The sequence below is a fragment of the Drosophila busckii genome, chromosome 2R (genome assembly GCF_011750605.1).
Source record: "Drosophila busckii strain San Diego stock center, stock number 13000-0081.31 chromosome 2R, ASM1175060v1, whole genome shotgun sequence".
Taxonomy (NCBI): Eukaryota; Metazoa; Arthropoda; class Insecta; order Diptera; family Drosophilidae; genus Drosophila; species Drosophila busckii.
This window is the reverse complement of record NC_046605.1, coordinates 11,801,534-11,819,570: the sequence shown is the minus strand read 5'-3', so window position 1 is coordinate 11,819,570 and position 18,037 is coordinate 11,801,534. Positions and strand designations below refer to the sequence as shown.

At 41.1% G+C, this 18,037-nt stretch overlaps 7 protein-coding genes and 1 non-coding gene across 8 annotated transcripts; 4 read left to right on the top strand and 4 right to left on the bottom strand.

Moving 5' to 3' along the window:
- Nucleotides 1-53: 53 nt before the first annotated feature.
- Nucleotides 54-1,540, bottom strand: LOC108596831. Its single transcript, XM_017982953.2, has 2 exons — nt 1,208-1,540; nt 54-1,152 (listed from the first exon to the last, which is right to left on the bottom strand). The coding sequence occupies exons 1-2, from the start codon at nt 1,465-1,467 to the stop codon at nt 78-80; spliced, it is 1,335 nt and encodes a 444-aa protein (XP_017838442.1). The 5' UTR covers nt 1,468-1,540; the 3' UTR covers nt 54-77.
- A 252-nt stretch (nt 1,541-1,792) lies between these two features.
- On the top strand, nt 1,793-6,214 carry LOC108597768 (tetratricopeptide repeat protein 37). Its single transcript, XM_017984481.2, has 12 exons — nt 1,793-1,930; nt 2,001-2,212; nt 2,265-2,451; nt 2,514-3,109; nt 3,173-3,250; nt 3,299-3,710; nt 3,783-3,965; nt 4,041-5,014; nt 5,075-5,506; nt 5,563-5,737; nt 5,793-5,980; nt 6,039-6,214. Exons 1-12 carry the CDS (start codon nt 1,841-1,843, stop codon nt 6,193-6,195), a joined length of 3,684 nt encoding a protein of 1,227 aa, XP_017839970.1. The 5' UTR covers nt 1,793-1,840; the 3' UTR covers nt 6,196-6,214.
- Nucleotides 6,215-6,285: 71 nt separating this feature from the next.
- Nucleotides 6,286-6,379, bottom strand: Trnay-gua. Its single transcript has 2 exons — nt 6,343-6,379; nt 6,286-6,321 (listed from the first exon to the last, which is right to left on the bottom strand). It is a non-coding gene; the product is annotated as a tRNA-Tyr (tRNA).
- A 270-nt stretch (nt 6,380-6,649) lies between these two features.
- On the top strand, nt 6,650-9,564 carry LOC108595065 (vang-like protein 1). The gene is made up of 2 exons (XM_017980211.2): nt 6,650-7,284; nt 7,341-9,564. The coding sequence occupies exons 1-2, from the start codon at nt 7,041-7,043 to the stop codon at nt 8,843-8,845; spliced, it is 1,749 nt and encodes a 582-aa protein (XP_017835700.1). The 5' UTR covers nt 6,650-7,040; the 3' UTR covers nt 8,846-9,564.
- Nucleotides 9,565-10,336: 772 nt separating this feature from the next.
- LOC108595067 (phosphoglucomutase-2) lies at nt 10,337-12,912 on the bottom strand. The gene is made up of 5 exons (XM_017980212.1): nt 12,769-12,912; nt 12,465-12,625; nt 12,295-12,396; nt 11,934-12,210; nt 10,337-11,873 (listed from the first exon to the last, which is right to left on the bottom strand). Exons 2-5 carry the CDS (start codon nt 12,599-12,601, stop codon nt 10,539-10,541), a joined length of 1,851 nt encoding a protein of 616 aa, XP_017835701.1. The 5' UTR covers nt 12,602-12,625; nt 12,769-12,912; the 3' UTR covers nt 10,337-10,538.
- Nucleotides 12,913-13,077: 165 nt separating this feature from the next.
- Nucleotides 13,078-13,812, top strand: LOC108597690 (RNA-binding protein 8A). The gene is made up of 2 exons (XM_017984366.2): nt 13,078-13,201; nt 13,280-13,812. The coding sequence occupies exons 1-2, from the start codon at nt 13,141-13,143 to the stop codon at nt 13,714-13,716; spliced, it is 498 nt and encodes a 165-aa protein (XP_017839855.1). The 5' UTR covers nt 13,078-13,140; the 3' UTR covers nt 13,717-13,812.
- On the bottom strand, nt 13,812-16,120 carry LOC108597689 (protein SDA1 homolog). The gene is made up of 3 exons (XM_017984364.2): nt 15,591-16,120; nt 15,370-15,531; nt 13,812-15,318 (listed from the first exon to the last, which is right to left on the bottom strand). The coding sequence occupies exons 1-3, from the start codon at nt 16,062-16,064 to the stop codon at nt 13,825-13,827; spliced, it is 2,130 nt and encodes a 709-aa protein (XP_017839853.1). The 5' UTR covers nt 16,065-16,120; the 3' UTR covers nt 13,812-13,824.
- Nucleotides 16,121-16,206: 86 nt separating this feature from the next.
- Nucleotides 16,207-17,970, top strand: LOC108597211 (phosphorylated adapter RNA export protein). Its single transcript, XM_017983649.2, has 5 exons — nt 16,207-16,320; nt 16,377-17,118; nt 17,181-17,272; nt 17,330-17,606; nt 17,663-17,970. Exons 1-5 carry the CDS (start codon nt 16,273-16,275, stop codon nt 17,857-17,859), a joined length of 1,356 nt encoding a protein of 451 aa, XP_017839138.1. The 5' UTR covers nt 16,207-16,272; the 3' UTR covers nt 17,860-17,970.
- The last annotated feature ends 67 nt before the right edge of the window (nt 17,971-18,037 follow it).

The following is an 18,037-nucleotide window of genomic DNA, read 5'->3' as shown; positions in this document are numbered from 1 at the left end:
TTAGACAATTGTCTCTTTTTATGGCAGTCAAATAATCTCATATAAAAAAGCGGCTTAAGCTAGTTAGCATCTAGAATTTAAATTAACAAATCAACTTCATCACGCAGACTGTCAATATGATCCATCAGATCCTGTCGCAGACCGTTACGCCAATCGTGCAAGCCATCATGTCCCACATTTTGGCAGTCCCCATAGCGATGTGCAAAGCCATTTGACAAAGGTAACTCCACGCTTGTGGCTTTTGGCAGCAAAAGCTGCGCGGGCGGCAATTCCAGGCGATACAAAAACAGCTTATAAGCCGATTTCACCTCGGGATCATATTGCACGTTGTCAAGAAGCAGCTTTTTGTGCTCATCAAAGCAGACGGCAAATGTGGCTAGTTCAAAGCGTGAGATCTCTGTGGCATAGTGACGCAGCTGATTTTGCATGCTCAGTTTGCCTATAAAGTGACTACTGGGATAGATGAGTTCGTTAGGCTTTAACAGCATGGTAAATGCGGCATAATTCAAATTGCGCAAAAGACAATCCGACTGGAGAATTTGGCGTAAACGGGTTGTAGCATTGATTTGTTCAAATGGAAAATTAAATGGCAGCGCATACAAATGCATATTCGTGCGTTGCAATATGAGTACCACTTGCTCTGGCAAGACATCGTAGTTATAAACCATAAAGTGTTCGACACCAAGTGCTTGATGGAAGAGAAAGAATTGCAACAGCGCGTCTACATTGTGGGCATAATGTGAGCTCATATTGAAGTTGACCAAATCCACACAAATTGTTGCTGGCAAACGGACTTTTACCGGCGCAGTGGTAGGTGTGGCTTTTAGAGTATGAGGTTTGTCCGGCACGTTCTGCGGTCTTAAGTGCCGCAAACGTAGCTTAACTTGCCGCTTAATTGGTGCTGTTATATCGCTAAAAGATACATATTCAGGGTGTCCAAAATTGCGGCTAACTTGGCAAAAGAATATATAGTTGGTAAACGTGCTGGACTTGTCGTCAATGACGCTCTCAGTTGAATCACGTTGAAAGCGAAATTTACCCTGCACTTTGCGACCGCCAACATCAAAACTGCAGCGAAAGTCCACTACAGCACCTTGGTTGCCAACAACAAGCACTTGTGCATCTCCACCGGCAACCAGCTCATTGCGATTCCTACAAGATAGCTATGCCATTAATGAGTCACACAAAATTCATAGTAGACTTTTACCAAAATGCCGAGTAAGCATGAAAATTATCACCTATTAGCTGCCACACCGGTAGCGGCTTGGATAGTGCCGACACAAACAGTTTCTGGTCATCCTCTGTCTTGTTGTGCATCCGTCTTAAAACGGCAGCATCATTTCTTCCAAAGAAATTCACGTATTTTAAAACATATTTCAAACGATTGTTTTCGCTCTTGTACATCAAGAGCACACCAATGCTAAAGCAGGAGACCAGCAACAAGGCAAGCTGTTGATATTTGCGCATATTCAATTATTTCTTAATTGTTACACTTCCATTTCAAAATTCTGTCAATTGTTTATTAATTCATCAGCTGTTTTCAAGTGTTGTTTTAAGCTTAAATATAAAATGGTGTGCACACACTGTTTAGTGCCATGTTTTCGGTGCCTTTAACATATTTTTAGATCCTTATAATTTATAAAAACGTTAATCATGTTATTTTTTTGAAAGTAAAACATATTTTTTATGTCGCATTACTCAAGCTTTTTAGATAAATACATAGAAACAAAAAAAAAAAAACTGATCGATAGTTGGTGAGATAGCTACTTTTTGTATGCACACACTGTTTTTCTAGCATTTGCAAACAAATTGAAGTTTAATTATAAAAAAAGTTTTTAAAATGACTAGCAAGGAATCCAAAGCTTTGATTAAGGATATACGTGACAGCATAAAGTTAGCTAAATATAACGATGCCATACACAAGTGCAATGTAAATGTTGTTCATAGTTAAACAGTTAGACGATATGTTATTGTTTTTGTTCACAACTAATTTTTTGTAGCGCCTACTTAAAGCTGAGCCCAAGAATAATATGGCCTACCTGTTGCTGGGAGCTGCCTACCAAAGCGTTGACAAAGCTGAGGCAACAAAGTTCCTCAGAAAGTCTATAGAATATACCGAGGGACCAGCAACTGTGGCGCTGCAAGGTTTGGCAAATTGCGCACCGGCAGAAGAACTGCCAGAAATTTACGATCAGCTGGTGGATTTGCTGCCGTAAGTTATACTTTGCAGAAAATAATATTTTACTTATGCTTGTTTCATATAGTGAAAAAAGCTTGGATTACTATGAAAAGTTATTTGGCTTGGCAGCAAATGCAGCTTTGTCTCTAAGTTGTTTAAGTCTATTCAAGAAGCGAGCGCTCATGCACGATGACAACAAAAAGCTACAGGAGTACATGGGCAGAATATGGCTTACCAATGACATAGAGGTTACGGCAGGAGAAAGTGAACTTGTAAGCGTATTGTATGGCTTAAGAAATGGTCAACAAACTTAGTTTAAACTTTATGTATTTAGTATAAAAACAGCATGGAAACTCTTTTGAGCCTAGGAGATGCCAGTCTACAGTGCATGGTCTACAAGCGCTATTTAAAATGGCTGTATAAGCAACAGGATTTTGTTTCTTGTGTGTGTCACGCCGTCAACATGACAACAACTCATCCTCGCGATGTTTATGGCTATGAATGGATTTGTAAAACTTACTGCGAATATCACAATGAGCCCCAAAGCGAATCTTGGCAAAAACAACTAAAGGCACCTATACTAAGCTACGCTGTGCAGCTTCTGGAACTCAATCCCAAATCAAATTTGGCATTGTTAGTAAAGGCTTTCGATGCATATGAAAAGCAACAGTTTTTGAACGCTAGGCAGTTTGCTCTCCAATCACAACAACACTTTGCGAGCTACAAGCCAACGCTGAAGCTGCTGGCATATATACACATGCAATTCGGCGCCTATAAATTGGCCTTGTTGCTCTGGCAAGAGCTTGGACTGAAAAATGAAGCATATGCAGAGTGTCTATCATATGAAAATGATACGCAGAAGCTAAATGATGCGGTGGCGCTGCTTAGTAAATCTGAGCAAAGTCCAGCTAATGTGAATGCATTGGCCCGGTGAGAAGGAAAATTTCTTATTTACACTTCTTGGCTTACTAAATTAACGACTTTTTTACTTAGCTGTTACCATAAGTTTGGAGAAGAACAGAAATTGAAAGGCTTACCACTGGATGTCGTTGCGCAAGCGGAATTTTTACTGTAAGTATTTCTTTATTTATTTAAAGTTTACTAACTCTGTTTGTTTAGCTCACCCGCTGAAGCCTTAGAGTCCCTCGCTGGCAATACATCATTTGAAGCGCTAATGCTGGCTGGAAAGCTGCAGCTTAAACAAAAACAGTTTGCAGAGGCTTTAAACTGTATGTTGCAGGCTACACGATTACGTCCATACAGCTCGCAATGCTTTGAGCACTTGGCACACTTATATCAGCTTAATGGAGATATTCCACGCGCTCGCAAATGCTATGAGAAGTGCATTAGTTTAAATGCGCTAGCCCAATCAGCTGTGGATGCGTTGAGTTCAATCTATCAACAGTTGGGCGAAGAGGAGCTTAATGAGGCTTTGCTTCTGAGCACGTTACGTCACCTGAGCAGTGATGATGCTGTGCGTTTGCAGTATAAGCTGGGTTTGCACTTTCTGCAAGTCAAGAAATGGGATAATGTATGATCTTATTGTTAGCCATATTGTTCAAGTCAGTAATATATATTTATTTTATATATTTTTTCTTTACAGGCTATACAATGTTTTCGCATTGCCATTAAGCACGACTTTCGTTGTATGGTCTACTGGGAATCTTTGGGAGATGCCTATGTGGCAAGAGGTTCTTACAATTCTGGCATAAGAGTATTTCAAAAAATATTGGAGCTAACGCCAGAGAATTCTTATGCGTTGTTGCAAATAGCATTAATACGAACAGTAATTATATACATGAAAAATAATGTTGTATGTAAGAATGTAAATAATATTAACAATTATTTTCTAAATTTACAGAACATACGGATGTATCCAGAGGCTATTGCCGACTTTGAAACACTTTTAACGAAACAGCCTGCCTACTTGCCTGCTTTGAAAGGGGCTGCCGAAGCTCACATAGGCCTAGCCAATAATCTTAAATCACAGAATCTTTACGGTCGCGCTAAGCAGCATATGCAACTAGCTATGGATCATCTGCAAACTGCATTTTTACAACCCAAGGCACAAGGCATGGTCTGGTTATGGCGCCTAACGGCGTGTGTGTTTGTACAAACATCGCAGCTGCCACAGTCGCTGGCTAATTTGGATGTAGCTGGGAGCTTGGCTAAGCGCGAAGAGACAATTGCTTATCTATCACGCAAAGATCTGCTACAGTTGGCACAAAGATTCTTTTTATGCGCATTGAAACTTAAACAAAATACGTTTCTCTGGTATGAATTGGCGATTTGTAGCTACCTTTATGCTTTGTATATGCCAGAGGAGGCGAAAACACATCTAGAGACCTCTGCCAAGGCTTGCAAAATGGCCATTAAGGAGTGCAGCAGTCGCTGGCAAAATTGGAATCTGTTGGGCGTCATTAACATGCATACCGTACATGAGCAATTGCCTGTGGCTCAGCATTGTTTTATACAAGCTATAGAATTGGATCGCAAATCGTACACTTCTTGGACTAACTTAGGCGTGCTCTATATTAAAGTGGGAAACATACGTCTAGCGAATGAAGCTTTCAAGCGTGCACAACAATCAAGTCCCATTTATGCAAACGCATGGATAGGGCAGGCTTTGGTAGCAGAGACTATCGGTGAACAGGAGGAAGCGTTTGATTTGTTTAGACACTGCCAGCAGTTTGATTATCATCCAGAGGCAGCTTTGGGCTTTGCACACTGGGTTTGTTATGTGCTATCAGATCCGCAGCTACGCTCTAAGCCACATAATAAGCATGCAATAGACCATATGCATGCGGATATCTATGCTTTGGATGCCATAAATTGGTTTGTTTCTTACATGTATTTATCAAATATACATTTTACTCACATCAAATTAACCTACAGGTACGTGCAAAATGAGGAGGCAGATGCAAGCGTTTCATCGCTTACATTTCAAGGATTTTTATGCGCACGTCAGCACCTTTATAAGCAAGCGATAAACGCCTTCACCCGCGCCTGCCAGCTCTGCGAGCCTGGAGAGAAACGTGACAAGCTTTACACAAACTTAGGCTATCTGTATTTGAAGCTTGGTCAGCCGGATCTGGCGGTTATCGCTCTAAATACCGTTGCTCATGCCACATTTAAGCCCATTATTGGCTTAGCCCTGGCCTATTATAGATCTGGGCAACTACAGGAATCGTATTCTATCTACAATTCAGTACTTGGCAGCGTTGTAGGCCATGATGATGAAAAGGCTGCTACTATTTTGGTTGCTATGGCCTCCATGGTTTATGCTTTCCAAGGTGCCACCGATACTAAGACTTTGCTCTATCAATGGTAAGCAATTTAAGTTGTTGCAATTTATATCAGCTATTACCTCTTCTGTCTTACAGCATATTGTTAAAAGGCGTGCCTATACATGCATTGTTCTCTGCCTGTGCTCTGGGTATACTACATCAGGACAACGAGCTGATTAACCATATTCTGTCCGAGTTTAAGGCCTATGAATTCAAGGAGACACACTGTGCTGATATTGCCTTTCTAACAGCCCATTGTTATTTGATTAATGTAAGCCTATAAAGCATCATTTTATAATGAATCTCAACACAAATCTCACTCGTAGGAAGGACCTCGACGTGCTCTGACCTACCTACAAACTCGTGTGCGCATGTTTCCTCAAAACAACGGTCTCCGTAAGGTGCTTGTTAAATTTCTTCTAGATTACTTCAAAGATGATGATGCCTATAAATGTGTTACAGCCAACATGGGTTTGATAGCGCTCAAATTAGGACATCATAACTTACGGACCAAGTAAATTTCTAAATTTAAGTATCATAACAACCATTTAACCAATTCTTTTGTACCCTAGCTTTAAGACCAAGGAGGAAGCTGAGAGCACCATTTATGCCAGTCGAGCTCTGGAGCATGTAGACAAGCAGTATTCGTTGAAGCTCATCCAATGTGCGATTCGTCTTTGTCCCACCAATCAAATGTCACGACAGTTGCTGAAAGCAATCACTGCATAGCAGCATTTGTAAGATGTTTAAGCTAAAATTTTATATTTTTTAAACGCAAACGAAAAAAATACAAAAATTAAAAAAAAATATTACTTCAATTCCTTCGAGCCGGAGTCGAACCAGCGACCTGTGGATGTCTATCAAGTTTGAAACTAACTACAGTCCATCGCTCTACCAACTGAGCTATCGAAGGCGTGATGGCGTGGCCGACTAAGGCTAAAAAAAGAAAATTCATGTTTTATTTTAACTCTTAAATGTATTTTAATTAATTTTATCAACTTCAACATCTATAAAAATATATATTTATAACTGCCGCTCATAATTTTATACAAAATAATTTTGAATTTGAATTAATAATTACACTTATTAGCCAGCCACCACAATAAGAACACAGTAATAGTGTTGGCTAAGGCTTGAATGCAAATACTTTTCCCACACTGTCCGGCGACTGCAACAAAAGCAATAAAATGTGTTCTAAACTTAAGTAAATTGTGAAAATATAAATGAAAGCAATATGTAGTTGTGGGAAAGTGTTAATGTACTGCCTTGTTAGATTATAAACATTTAAAAGAACAAATTGCGCCGTTAGTAAATGTAATTGTTGTCGAAAAAAGAAAGGCGTCTACTTTTACAGGCAGAAAATACCTTTAAATATATGTACATACACACAAACACAAAAGCACATTACAAATGCATGCATGTATGTGAAAAACCTGCTGGCGTTGGCTGTAATTACAGTTACTTAGACATTTAAATAGCAGCACGGTCGGTTAATTAAGGAGCAACAGCAAGGCGCGCACAAGTGGAAACGAGAACGGTAGCGACGCCTACGCTAAAGCAATTGCAAATTTGCAATGGAAAACGAATCTGTAAAGTCCGAACAGAGTGGACGCTCGCGACGTTCTCGCAGTCATAATAACAACAACGGCGGAGGTGGTGGAGGCGGTGTTGGTGGTGGTGGTGGTAGTGGTAGTATAAACAACGGCTACCACAGAGATCGTTCTCGACACTCACATCGCAGTACGCATTCCAAATCCGGAAAAAGCCAACGCAGCGACATGGCACCATCACCATATCAAACCAGCGTGAATATGACAGGTAAAGCAATAAATAATGTAAGTTTTATAAATATTAATGCATTTACTCGGGAGTAGGAGATGAAAACCGCGATGGACAGGAGGTAATTGAAGTGCAAATTTTGCCACAGGATGAGAACTGGGGTGAGAATACGACAGCTGTGACCGGCAACACTTCGGAGCAGAGCATCTCCATGGAGGATATTAACAATATGTGGCATCGTGAGAACGATAAAGGCTTTGGATTTGCCTGTCGTCGCTATGTGGAGTCTACATTTTATTTTCTGCTTGGCTGTGCCGCCTTCTTCTCGCCCGTGGCCATGGTAGTTATGCCGCATATAGGCTTCTTTCCATCAGCCTTTGACCATCCGGAACTGACGCAAACTGTACGCACACAGCTACTGGCGTGCAGCGAGCAATGCAAGGGTCAACTAGTTTCGCTTGCAGCACGCTTGCTCCTGCTAGCCATTGGCTTATGGGCGCTTTATATGAGACGCACTGCAGCTACCATGCCACGCATCTTTCTGTATCGCGCCATTGTGCTGCTGTTGGTCACCATCTGTACATTTGCCTATTGGTTGTTTTACATTGTACAGGTAACGAATGGAGCCAAGATTGTTGTGGAAACTAACGGTGATGCCGTAGACTATAAATCACTGGTGGGATATGCTACCAACTTTGTGGACACGTTGCTTTTTATACACTATGTAGCCGTAGTGCTTCTGGAGCTGCGTCATCAGCAGCCTAACTACTATGTGAAAATCATACGCTCACCAGACGGCGTCTCACGCTCCTATATGCTGGGACAGCTGAGCGTACAGCGTGCCGCAGTCTGGGTGCTGCAACACTACTACGTGGATTTTCCAATTTTTAATCCATATCTTGAACGCATACCTATATCCATATCCAAGTCGCAGCGCAACAAAATTTCCAATAGCTTCAAATACTACGAAGTTGATGGCGTCAACAATTCGCAGCATCAAAGCCAAAGCCGTGCTGTGCTAGCAGCCAATGCAAGGCGACGTGACTCGAGTCACAATGAACGTTTCTACGAGGAGCACGAATATGAGCGCCGCATTAAGAAGCGACGTGCTAGACTAATCACTGCTGCCGAGGAAGCCTTTACACATATCAAACGCATACACAACGAACCCGTACCAGCTTTGCCATTGGATCCGCAGGAAGCTGCGCAGGCGGTGTTTCCATCAATGGCGCGTGCTTTGCAGAAATATTTGCGTGTCACCAGGCAACAGCCTAGACATACCTTTGAGAGCATACTAAAGCACTTGGCGCATTGCCTAAAGCATGATCTGTCGCCACGCGCTTTTCTGGAGCCATATCTAACAGAATCGCCGGTCATGCAGAGCGAAAAGGAGCGTCGCTGGGTGCAGTCGTGGTCGCTCATCTGCGATGATATTGTATCCAGGCCCATAAGCAATGAATGCACCTTTCAGCTCATACAAAACGATGTCTCCTTGATGGTCACCGTGCAAAAGTTGCCGCATTTCAATCTTGCTGAGGAGGTTGTGGATCCCAAGAGCAACAAATTTGTACTCAAGCTCAATTCAGAGACATCCGTATGACAGCAGCCACATCAACATCATCATAATCATAACCCTAGAACACCGCCCATGGTGACGCCCACGCACAGCAATCAAACGCAATCCTCGTACTTGCATGTGTTTGTCTAAAAAAAGCTTCAACGTGTTTATAAATGCTTCAAATTATTAACAGTATTTTGTAAACACGTTTAAACTTTGTTTAAACGCGTTTTAAAATTTCCTTAGACTTTTAAGTTAAATGTCTGTCTTTAGTTTAAGCAACTGACGCTCAAGTCCCAGTGTATTTAGTCTAAGCCTAACGCACACATATCACACGTCCCAACAAGAACAACAACAACTGACTTACAAGTTCCCAAAGTATTAAGCTTAAGTCTACGAAACATATACATATATTTCCAATGCAGCTTACATTTTTGTAAAAGCCTTTTGTTTCTTTTCAAGATTAAGTGTGCAGCATTATTATTTTTAGCTAAATAAAATTAGTTAAGTAAGTTTTAATGACTTGCCACTGGAGTGAGTAGCAAGCACTCTTGAGGCGACTCGACACAGACTTTTATTAACTCAAATAGTAACACTTGCCCCCAACTAACAGTTATAGACAAAACGTAACTCGAATGCAACTTGTGACAAATACATTAAACATAAGATAAAAGACTGCTAAAGAATGCATTTTATATACACAGCAAACGAAATTGCCAACTTAACTAAACTATATACAAAAAATATATATTTATATTTTTAGAGTCACAAAAACAAAACGATATTTTAGCATTACAAGTACTTACGGTTCCAAAAAAAAAAAAAATGCAATTTTATAAACTATTTAGCGAACTTTTTGCTTCATTTTGTTTTGCATTTATATTTTGAATTTCTAGCTAAATGCTTTTTTTAACAGATACATTAGATACATTTTACATATTTTAAAGAAAACCTGCATATTTATACAGAATACATATATATATATATATATATATCATAACATTTGTAATTTTGTAATGTAATTGTAATAATAAAAAAAGCAAAACAAACTTTTTAATCAGCTTTAATACTCTTGTTTATTTATTTACAAGCAGTTTGGAGCATGGGCGTAGCTCGGAAAGGGCAAGGGAGTTGCGGCCCCCACCATGTGATGAAAATATTTGTAAAATTATGAAAAACAAGAAAAAAAATATTGGTATTAAAATTGCTATCATATACATATATATAAAACAAATAACTATAATAATTTGAGTAAGACTCACAAGGTAAATAAGGTAAGTAGTGTTTTATTTGAAAACAGCAGTGACCACTATTAATTGAAATTACATCCTGGCTACGCCTATGGACTGAATCCCATACCGCGCTTTATCTTTATAGTCAATCTAAAGTCATGCGACTTATCAAACCCCCAGGCAACAGTGGCGTTATTTCCTCATATTATTATGTCAAGCCAATGAACTATAATAATATTTGTTTTAAATATAGCACACACGCTTAACTCAGTTTATTGTGATAATGCAATACACATACATATATATATATAGTTATTTATTATTGTTTAAAAGTTCCGCTTATATAAACACTATATATGCTTAAATAGATTTTGAGCGTAACATTGATTAATAAATTATAGACATGTATAAATATTATAGACACACATTTGGTTTTGACATTGAACTTAACATTAAAATCTAGTAGATCAAGAGGTCATCGATTCGGTTGGGTCCTTGGGTTTCTAATCTGCTGCCTTACGCTGTAATCCATGCTTATCTGGCTCATAAAACTCATCGACAATGGCGTCTACCATACGCTGCAAAGTGGCCGTAAGTTCTTCCCAGTTCTTATTATCCGGCTTGCCGCACATTTCAGCATAAAACTTCATCTTGGGCTCTGTGCCGCTGGTGCGTAGTGTAACCACTAGACCATTCTTAAAGGTGAATGTTATCATTTGCGAGCTGGAACTCACCGGCAGCGTGGCCTTGTTGTCCTCTGTGCTGCTGTCATAGCCTGTAGTCAGATCCCGCACATGTTCAATTTCAAACTCTCCGTTTAGAATGCTCTCGGGATAAGTATTCTGCTGGCCGTCGTTGTTGGTGCGCAAACGCTTGAAGATTTGCTCTATCAGCGGCTGCTCATGGCAGATAACATAGCTACAGATGCTGGTGTGATAACCATAGGTCAAATAGATATGACGCAATTTTTGTTGCAAAGTCATGCCATATTCACTTCGCAAATAGTTGGCCATGGTGGCAACATGTGCTGCAGCACTAACACCATCCTTGTCCACTACATTGGTGGACAACATAAAGCCAATAGCTTCCTCGAAAGCAAATAGCACCTGCCTGCCAGCCTGCTGTTCCTCAATGGCCTTGTTTCCCATCCATTTAAATCCAGTGAGCGTCTCGTGAAAAATAAAACCTTCCACAGCAGCCATGGATTTGAGTATCTTGGAACTAACAGTGCTGGCAATCATGACACAGTTGGACACATCTCCAGTGGGGTGACGCTTTTTATACAGCTCGAGCGCCCACCAGCCGAGAAGCGCACCTAGTTCGTTGCCTGAGAAGAGCTTAAACTCCTGATTGTCGCCAATTTCAGCCACTGCCAGACGATCTGCATCAGGATCATTGGCTAGAATTATTTCACAATTCTGCTCTGTGGCTGTCTTAATGGCAAGTACCAGTGTACCTTTGCCCTCCTCTGGATTGGGCATGGGTGTGGTGGGAAATTCAGGATCTGGTTCCACCTGCTCGGTTACCGGTACAAAAGGCATAAGATTTACCTGCTCGAAGGCCTGCTTTACGTAGGGATGACCAACGCCATGCACTGCAGTGTAGACAAACTTCAAGGTGCCTTCGCTATTGACTGCTAGTAGATCGGCTGGAATTTCCTGTTTAAGTGCAGCATAATATTTGGGCACCACGTCATCATAAGGATCGCTTAAGAGCGATTGATACCATAAGTTTGCCATTTTCCAATAATCCTGCTTTGGCTTTAAGTTATTTAGAATGGACTTGTGTATGCCGGAATCGTGCGGTGAGATAATCTGTGCGCCGTTGGTCCAATAAACCTATAAATATATTTCTTAAATTAGTAAACGAATCTATTAAACAATTACATTCGATCCAACCTTGTAGCCATTGTCCTGCTTGGGATTATGAGACGCGGTAACTTGCACGCCTGCCAAGCAATTTAAGCTGGTAATGCTATATGGCACAATAGGTGTAGCAGCAAAACGCTTGTAGATGTAAACACGGAACTTGTTGCTTAGGAATACGTAAGCCGATAGCTCGGCAAACCGTTTGCTATTATGACGTGCATCATAGCCAAAGATAATGCCACGTTCAGACCAATCTAATTCATTGGGATATTGTTGCTTGATATACTCACAAAGACCTTGGGCGGTTCTGAAAATTGCAAGACATTAATATAATTTTAGTGTTTATTGTTTATAAAATAATAATGTTTATTTAAGAAAAGTGCACACTTACTGGACAACAACAAGATCGTTCATGGAATCAAAACCAGCTCGCATTTCTGCACGCAAACCGGCTGTGCCAAAAGTTATGCGCTTAAGTAGTCGGCAACGTAAACTGTTTATAGTTCAGAAGGCCAAAATTTATGAGCATAAAACTTTTGTTAATATGCATTGATTACATACGTGTCCCATTCCTTATGATGAGCGGCCTTCAAAATTTCATCCCTTGTCAGTTGGTTGCCATCCCAATTAAGCCAATTGGAGATTTGCTCGTCTAGTTCAGCGTCGCCCGAGGGCATCACGTTTAATTCTTTGGACATTTTTTTGGTTGAGTTTTCAAACAGCTGCAAAACAATTAATTAAAATAAAATTCATTATTATTGTCTAGTATATTCTGTTCATTTAATTATTAATTAGCGACTAACGAATGTTCTCGCTGCCGATTATTGCAAACAGATAACATTTATAATCAAAGAAGCGGGCTCACACTTTTATTGTCCACCAGCAGTCGTTATACCTAGAAGGTTGAACTTGAAATGAATTTTAAAACCGTACAGACAACCGCTATAGTTGCCGATAAAACATCAAATTATTAATAATAAAAATTTGCTTAAGAGCTACACAGCACGGCTTCCAATTAGAATTTTAATATACTACTAAAGTGTGACCGTTCGAAAAATCCATTAAAATAACACTCTTCAGGGCTACCATTGTTCAAGGTATTTTTGACAGTGTTGTTAACTGATGCAGAGTCAAGCAGAAAAACAAGAACAACACGCGGAGAAAATTGCACAAAATATTGAATTAAACTATATATTTAATAAATCTATTATCAAATAGTGCAAATTTACATATAAAAATGGCCGACGTGTTGGATATCGATAATGCAGAGGAGTTTGAAGTAGATGAGGATGGCGACCGTAAGTACCTCAATCTCGTTTTAATGTAATGCCAAGCCGGCTAACTTTTTGTTGTTATGCCTAAAAACATTCACACAGAGGGAATTGTGCGCCTAAAGGAGAAGGCAAAGCATCGCAAAGGTCGCGGCTTTGGCAGTGATAGCAATACACGCGAGGCCATACACAGCTATGAGAGAGTACGCAATGAGGATGATGATGAGCTGGAGCCTGGTCCGCAGCGCTCTGTGGAGGGCTGGATATTGTTTGTGACCTCAATACACGAAGAGGCACAAGAGGATGAAATACAGGAAAAGTTCTGCGACTACGGAGAGATTAAAAACATACACTTGAATCTCGACCGGCGTACTGGTTTCTCCAAGGGTTATGCGCTAGTGGAGTACGAGACGCACAAACAGGCACTGGCCGCCAAGGAGGCATTGAATGGCGCTGACATCATGGGTCAAACCATACAGGTGGACTGGTGCTTTGTCAAAGGACCCAAGCGTGTCAAGAAATCTGAAAAGCGTCGCAGATAGTCTAAGAAACAGTATTTGGGACCCAACGAATATATATTATCCAACTTAGTGTAATCCAACTGGTCTTAATATATCAAGAAATAAAATAAATTTATTGCCACACTACATTTACTTCATTTTCTTTTGTTGCAAGAGATGCTTGCGCATTGCAAGCTGCTTGTCTCGGAAACTCTTCTTAACCTTGGACCGCGCCTTGTGTCGCATCATGCCAAAGTTCTTCGTCTTGCTCTTCTCCCGATTGGTTTTAGAACAGTTTTCATTTACACGTCCGTCCTTCCAACCAAAACGTTCGCGATCTTGTCGCCCAGCTTGCACGGTTTCCAGTCGCGATTCCTTATCGTGCTTTCGCTTCTTATAAATCATCTCAATGCTGTTGAGCTTCACAAATTCAGAGCGTTCCTGCTCCAGCGGTCGCTTTCGTGCACTTGTAACGGTCTTCTTCAGATTGGCCGCATTGATGCGCTTGAAATCCGCATCAGTGAAAATGCGTGTGAGCGCTAGCTCTTGTGCAGCTTCCTTTTGATTCAACATTTTTAAGTCAGCTTTTTCCTTCTTCTTTTCATTGGCTTTCTCATCATCCTCTGCCTCTTCCGCTTCGCTGACACTTGCTGCGTCTTCATCCCCATCCTCCTCTTCATCGTCGTCATCCTCATCTTCACTGTCTTCCTCATCACCACTTTCTGCTGCCCCCGCACCGTCGTCATCGCTGTGGGTTACGTTTACCCATTCGCCATCATTGGAATCCGTGTCGTCGTCATCGCTGCCCAAGTCTATGGTTTTAGAGTCCTTTAACAGCGCTTCCGCACCCATCACTGTATCATGTACATCACGTTCGCCATAAGCGCGCACTTTTCGCTCCGCTTGCGCCTCTGTCTGACGCCCACGATCCTTCTTATGCAGCAGCGCAGGCAACTGCTCGCGATAGAGCGTAATCAAGGAACGGGCAGCCATCATTACCGACTTTTCCTTGTAGGTTTTGTACATTGCTAGATCTTGCAGCAAATCCTCACCCATTGCCAACGGACAACGCATGCAAATCTCACGCGTGGCATTTAATCCGATGGCCATGACATCGCTGGAATTTCGCTCCGTGATGAAATTATTCGCTATTGTCTTTAGTATGGGCTCTATTATATCACCAGGCACCAGCTCATGCGAAGCCTGTGCCGCGAACTGGAGAATGCGCGTCACTTGACGTTGATGTGGTTGTAAAAAGCGCGTGATGTAGGGATAATAGCCAAAGAGAAACAGATCATGTATTCCAATCAAGCGAGATATGACATCTAGATGCATGAGCTTTACCTCAAAGCGTTCATTAGTGGATTGTAGTTGCTTAAAGAGACCTTCGGCCATCCCTTGTGGATTATGCACCAGATGTATACCAGAGAAATTGAACGCAGGCGCGTTCTTTTTTTTCTTTTGGGCTTTGACCGCTTGCTTTTTGATTTGTTGCAGTTGCTTTTGACCCTTCCTGGTTTTCTTGTTAACACGATTCGCCATAAGTGCGCCCTTCAGATCCACCTCATTTTCGCTGTCCGAGTCAGAGCCAGCTTCATCTTCATCATCGTGACCAAGGAAGAATTTTAGAGATGTCACTAGCACCTATAAATAAAGTTTATAAACAGTCGCTACGCTTGATCTTTACAATCTTACTTTGGTTATGGATGAAAAGCACCCAACACTGGCGATGACATTAACTGTCTTAGAGTCGTTCCATATGTTCTTCTTGTACAGCTCTATCATAATGTCCGCTGACATCTTTGCTGCCTTAGGGTTAGCATCTTTCAACATGCCATACATAAAATTTTGCAAGCTCTGCAAAGACAAATTTACGAATAAGAATAATTTTTCCAACCAACAGGTGTCCCACTTGCCGAATTCAGTTTCATATCCTTGTGCTTAGCGTTCATGTTCTTAATATCCGTGACAATGTGCGTTTGTAGAAAGGTACGGAGGTTTTTATCCTGGCAGCGAAGCAGCTGGAAAAATAGCTCCAGTATATCCAGCGCCGGCACAAGATTTTTATTGCGCAGCAGGATTAATGCCTTCACAAAACAATTACGTATCGCTGGATCCAATACGGTGGCACTGTTTCTAAGCAAATCAGTCAGCTTCTTAGGGAATTGCTCGCACACATGAGGATAGCATTGTGCCACCTGAGCAATAAACATAACAATTTCCTCTAACGACTTGTTTTCTTCAGTGGGATTTAGTGCAAAAATCTCAAGTAAACTGACAAAATGTGCGTACTGCGTGTGAAACTCATCGCTATATGATTCCGGATCGCGCTTGATGAGATTTTGCAGCTGCGGAAGATTCTCCGGCAGCTGGTTATTCGGACGTACCATTATAAAACGTAAATTTTACGTTTTGAACAGCACGTTTAAAATTACGAGCAAATGCACGTTTATTTTTCTTCTTCTTGTTGTTGCATAAATAGAGTTGTCAAGTTGTGCGGCAATACAATATTAATTAAATGGTATCGAATTCTAGATCTGGTGGCAACGCTAGAACTGGCTGCATTAAAATTTTTTGTTGTTTTTTGTCGCTCTAAAGATGATGGATTTGCAGACTAACGACGACATCGATTTGGAAGATGGAGAGGTAAGTTAATTAAATTTTTAATTAACTCCCCGTTCATAATGAATCGCTGTAAATAGCTGTCAGCCAGCGGCGAGGACGAAATATATACGCCGCTGCAGCGACCAGCGCCCGTAATGAATGCACCTGCAGTGGAGACTTTGGGAAATCCATTAGCAACTTGCCATCAAATACAGAGTGCCTTGGATGACGAGTCACAGTCCAATACGGACTCCTCTTCGGGTGAATCTTCGGAGGAGGGCTGCATTAAGAAACTAAGAACAGAGACCGCACCGGCAAAACCTAAAAAGTCGCGTAAGAAACATATTCAGCGCACGGTAATGGTTCGTGTGCCGCCGGACACAGACTCGCATCGAGCACGCTTTAAGAAATACAACGTTTGGACAGCAGCGCTCCAGGAGGAGGCGCTAAGCGAGAACATGCGCAGCTGCGACGTCACTAGACCAAGTAATGACCGCAATGTGGAAAACTATGACTTTCCGCAAAAGTATAGAAATAATGGTGAGAATTCACTCAAGCGTCGTCTATCCAACTCATCGGACGAGGCTTCAGCACATCCTGCACTAAAACGAGGCCGTCAATCCAGTCGCAGCATAGGTGGGGCACAGCGAGATAAAACCTCAATTAAGAATCGTCTGGGTCAGCGTGTAAGACGTTGTAACTCTTCCACCAGCGGCTCCTCAGATAACTCTAGCGAGCCTAGACATATAGTCGACTTGAATGACATAAGCGGTCGCGATTCTTGCGATGTGGCTAAAGAAATGGCCAGCAAACTCTATGAGGAAAAGGATGAACTTTTGGGTGAGCTTAATCTCAATCGCTGTTCATATTCTATTAATGCTAAGTGCTATGATTTTTATCAGTGCGGGTGGTTCAAGTCCTCGGCGTTGATGTGCCATTGCAGCTTTATAAGGAGACGCAGCGCATCGAAGCAGATGGTGGAATGATGATTAAAGTATGTCCAATTCCCACAAATATAAAATATTGAATTTGAATTAATCTTTTGTTGCAGAATGGCAGACGTCGACGTACACCGGGCGGTGTTTTTTTGTTTCTGCTAAAGCACAATGATAATATAACACCAGAGCAACAAAAGTCAATTTTTAGTGAAGATCGTCACAATGAGACAAAATCTCGCAAACAAATCGAAACGTTAATACGTGATCGTAAAGTGGAGGAGTTAAAGAAATGTCTCAACGAACAGAGCACTGAATTGCCCACATTAAGCTCTCGCAAGGAACACTATATGCAAGGTGGCGAGTCCATAGTACAGCATCAGCCGGGCAACTGTGAGTAAAGCTGTGGCTGTGGTGTTTATATATATTTTTTATATATTCTTTAACAGTATCGAATCCTCCGCCGTCACCTGAGCATGAACAGGGCACCCCGGAGTATAAAACTCATGAAATAAACATAAATCTAGTTGAAAATGCTGATGTGCCGTCAACTTCAAAAGCTGCAGCTGCTTGTGGTCTTAAGGAGTTGATTAGCTACGACGATGATATTTTAGATGTAAATTGTGGTGAAATGGATTTCTTCTAAACGAACGCCAAGCGTTCCAAGGCAATTGTGTCGCGATGTATTTTTTGTTTTAAAATATATTTATACCCACAATTTTCCCCAAATATAGCTAGACACATATTTGTACATTTAAATAAATGCTTAGAGCATAAGATTTTTTTAAACTATTGTAGTTGTGTATTTAACTTTAGTTGAATCA

What these genes read in the sequence shown, in the direction of transcription:
- LOC108596831 (XM_017982953.2), bottom strand. Translation starts at nt 1,467, where the DNA reads ATGCGCAAATATCAACAGCTTGCCTTGTTGCTGGTCTCCTGCTTTAGC. An exon ending in CATGCTTACTCGGCATTTTG is followed by an intron (nt 1,153 to 1,207) that starts GTAAAAGTCTAC and finishes GCTATCTTGTAG; the next exon opens with GAATCGCAATGAGCTGGTTG.
- LOC108597768 (XM_017984481.2), top strand. Translation starts at nt 1,841, where the DNA reads ATGACTAGCAAGGAATCCAAAGCTTTGATTAAGGATATACGTGACAGC. An exon ending in CAGCTGGTGGATTTGCTGCC is followed by an intron (nt 2,213 to 2,264) that starts GTAAGTTATACT and finishes TGTTTCATATAG; the next exon opens with TGAAAAAAGCTTGGATTACT. An exon ending in GCGCAAGCGGAATTTTTACT is followed by an intron (nt 3,251 to 3,298) that starts GTAAGTATTTCT and finishes CTGTTTGTTTAG; the next exon opens with CTCACCCGCTGAAGCCTTAG.
- LOC108595065 (XM_017980211.2), top strand. Translation starts at nt 7,041, where the DNA reads ATGGAAAACGAATCTGTAAAGTCCGAACAGAGTGGACGCTCGCGACGT. An exon ending in AACCAGCGTGAATATGACAG is followed by an intron (nt 7,285 to 7,340) that starts GTAAAGCAATAA and finishes ACTCGGGAGTAG; the next exon opens with GAGATGAAAACCGCGATGGA.
- LOC108595067 (XM_017980212.1), bottom strand. Translation starts at nt 12,601, where the DNA reads ATGTCCAAAGAATTAAACGTGATGCCCTCGGGCGACGCTGAACTAGAC. An exon ending in CATCATAAGGAATGGGACAC is followed by an intron (nt 12,397 to 12,464) that starts GTATGTAATCAA and finishes AACTATAAACAG; the next exon opens with TTTACGTTGCCGACTACTTA. An exon ending in AACGATCTTGTTGTTGTCCA is followed by an intron (nt 12,211 to 12,294) that starts GTAAGTGTGCAC and finishes TGCAATTTTCAG; the next exon opens with AACCGCCCAAGGTCTTTGTG.
- LOC108597690 (XM_017984366.2), top strand. Translation starts at nt 13,141, where the DNA reads ATGGCCGACGTGTTGGATATCGATAATGCAGAGGAGTTTGAAGTAGAT. An exon ending in AGTAGATGAGGATGGCGACC is followed by an intron (nt 13,202 to 13,279) that starts GTAAGTACCTCA and finishes ACATTCACACAG; the next exon opens with AGGGAATTGTGCGCCTAAAG.
- LOC108597689 (XM_017984364.2), bottom strand. Translation starts at nt 16,064, where the DNA reads ATGGTACGTCCGAATAACCAGCTGCCGGAGAATCTTCCGCAGCTGCAA. An exon ending in AGGATATGAAACTGAATTCG is followed by an intron (nt 15,532 to 15,590) that starts GCAAGTGGGACA and finishes TTGTCTTTGCAG; the next exon opens with AGCTTGCAAAATTTTATGTA. An exon ending in GCTTTTCATCCATAACCAAA is followed by an intron (nt 15,319 to 15,369) that starts GTAAGATTGTAA and finishes CTTTATTTATAG; the next exon opens with GTGCTAGTGACATCTCTAAA.
- LOC108597211 (XM_017983649.2), top strand. Translation starts at nt 16,273, where the DNA reads ATGATGGATTTGCAGACTAACGACGACATCGATTTGGAAGATGGAGAG. An exon ending in TCGATTTGGAAGATGGAGAG is followed by an intron (nt 16,321 to 16,376) that starts GTAAGTTAATTA and finishes CGCTGTAAATAG; the next exon opens with CTGTCAGCCAGCGGCGAGGA. An exon ending in ACAGCATCAGCCGGGCAACT is followed by an intron (nt 17,607 to 17,662) that starts GTGAGTAAAGCT and finishes ATTCTTTAACAG; the next exon opens with TATCGAATCCTCCGCCGTCA.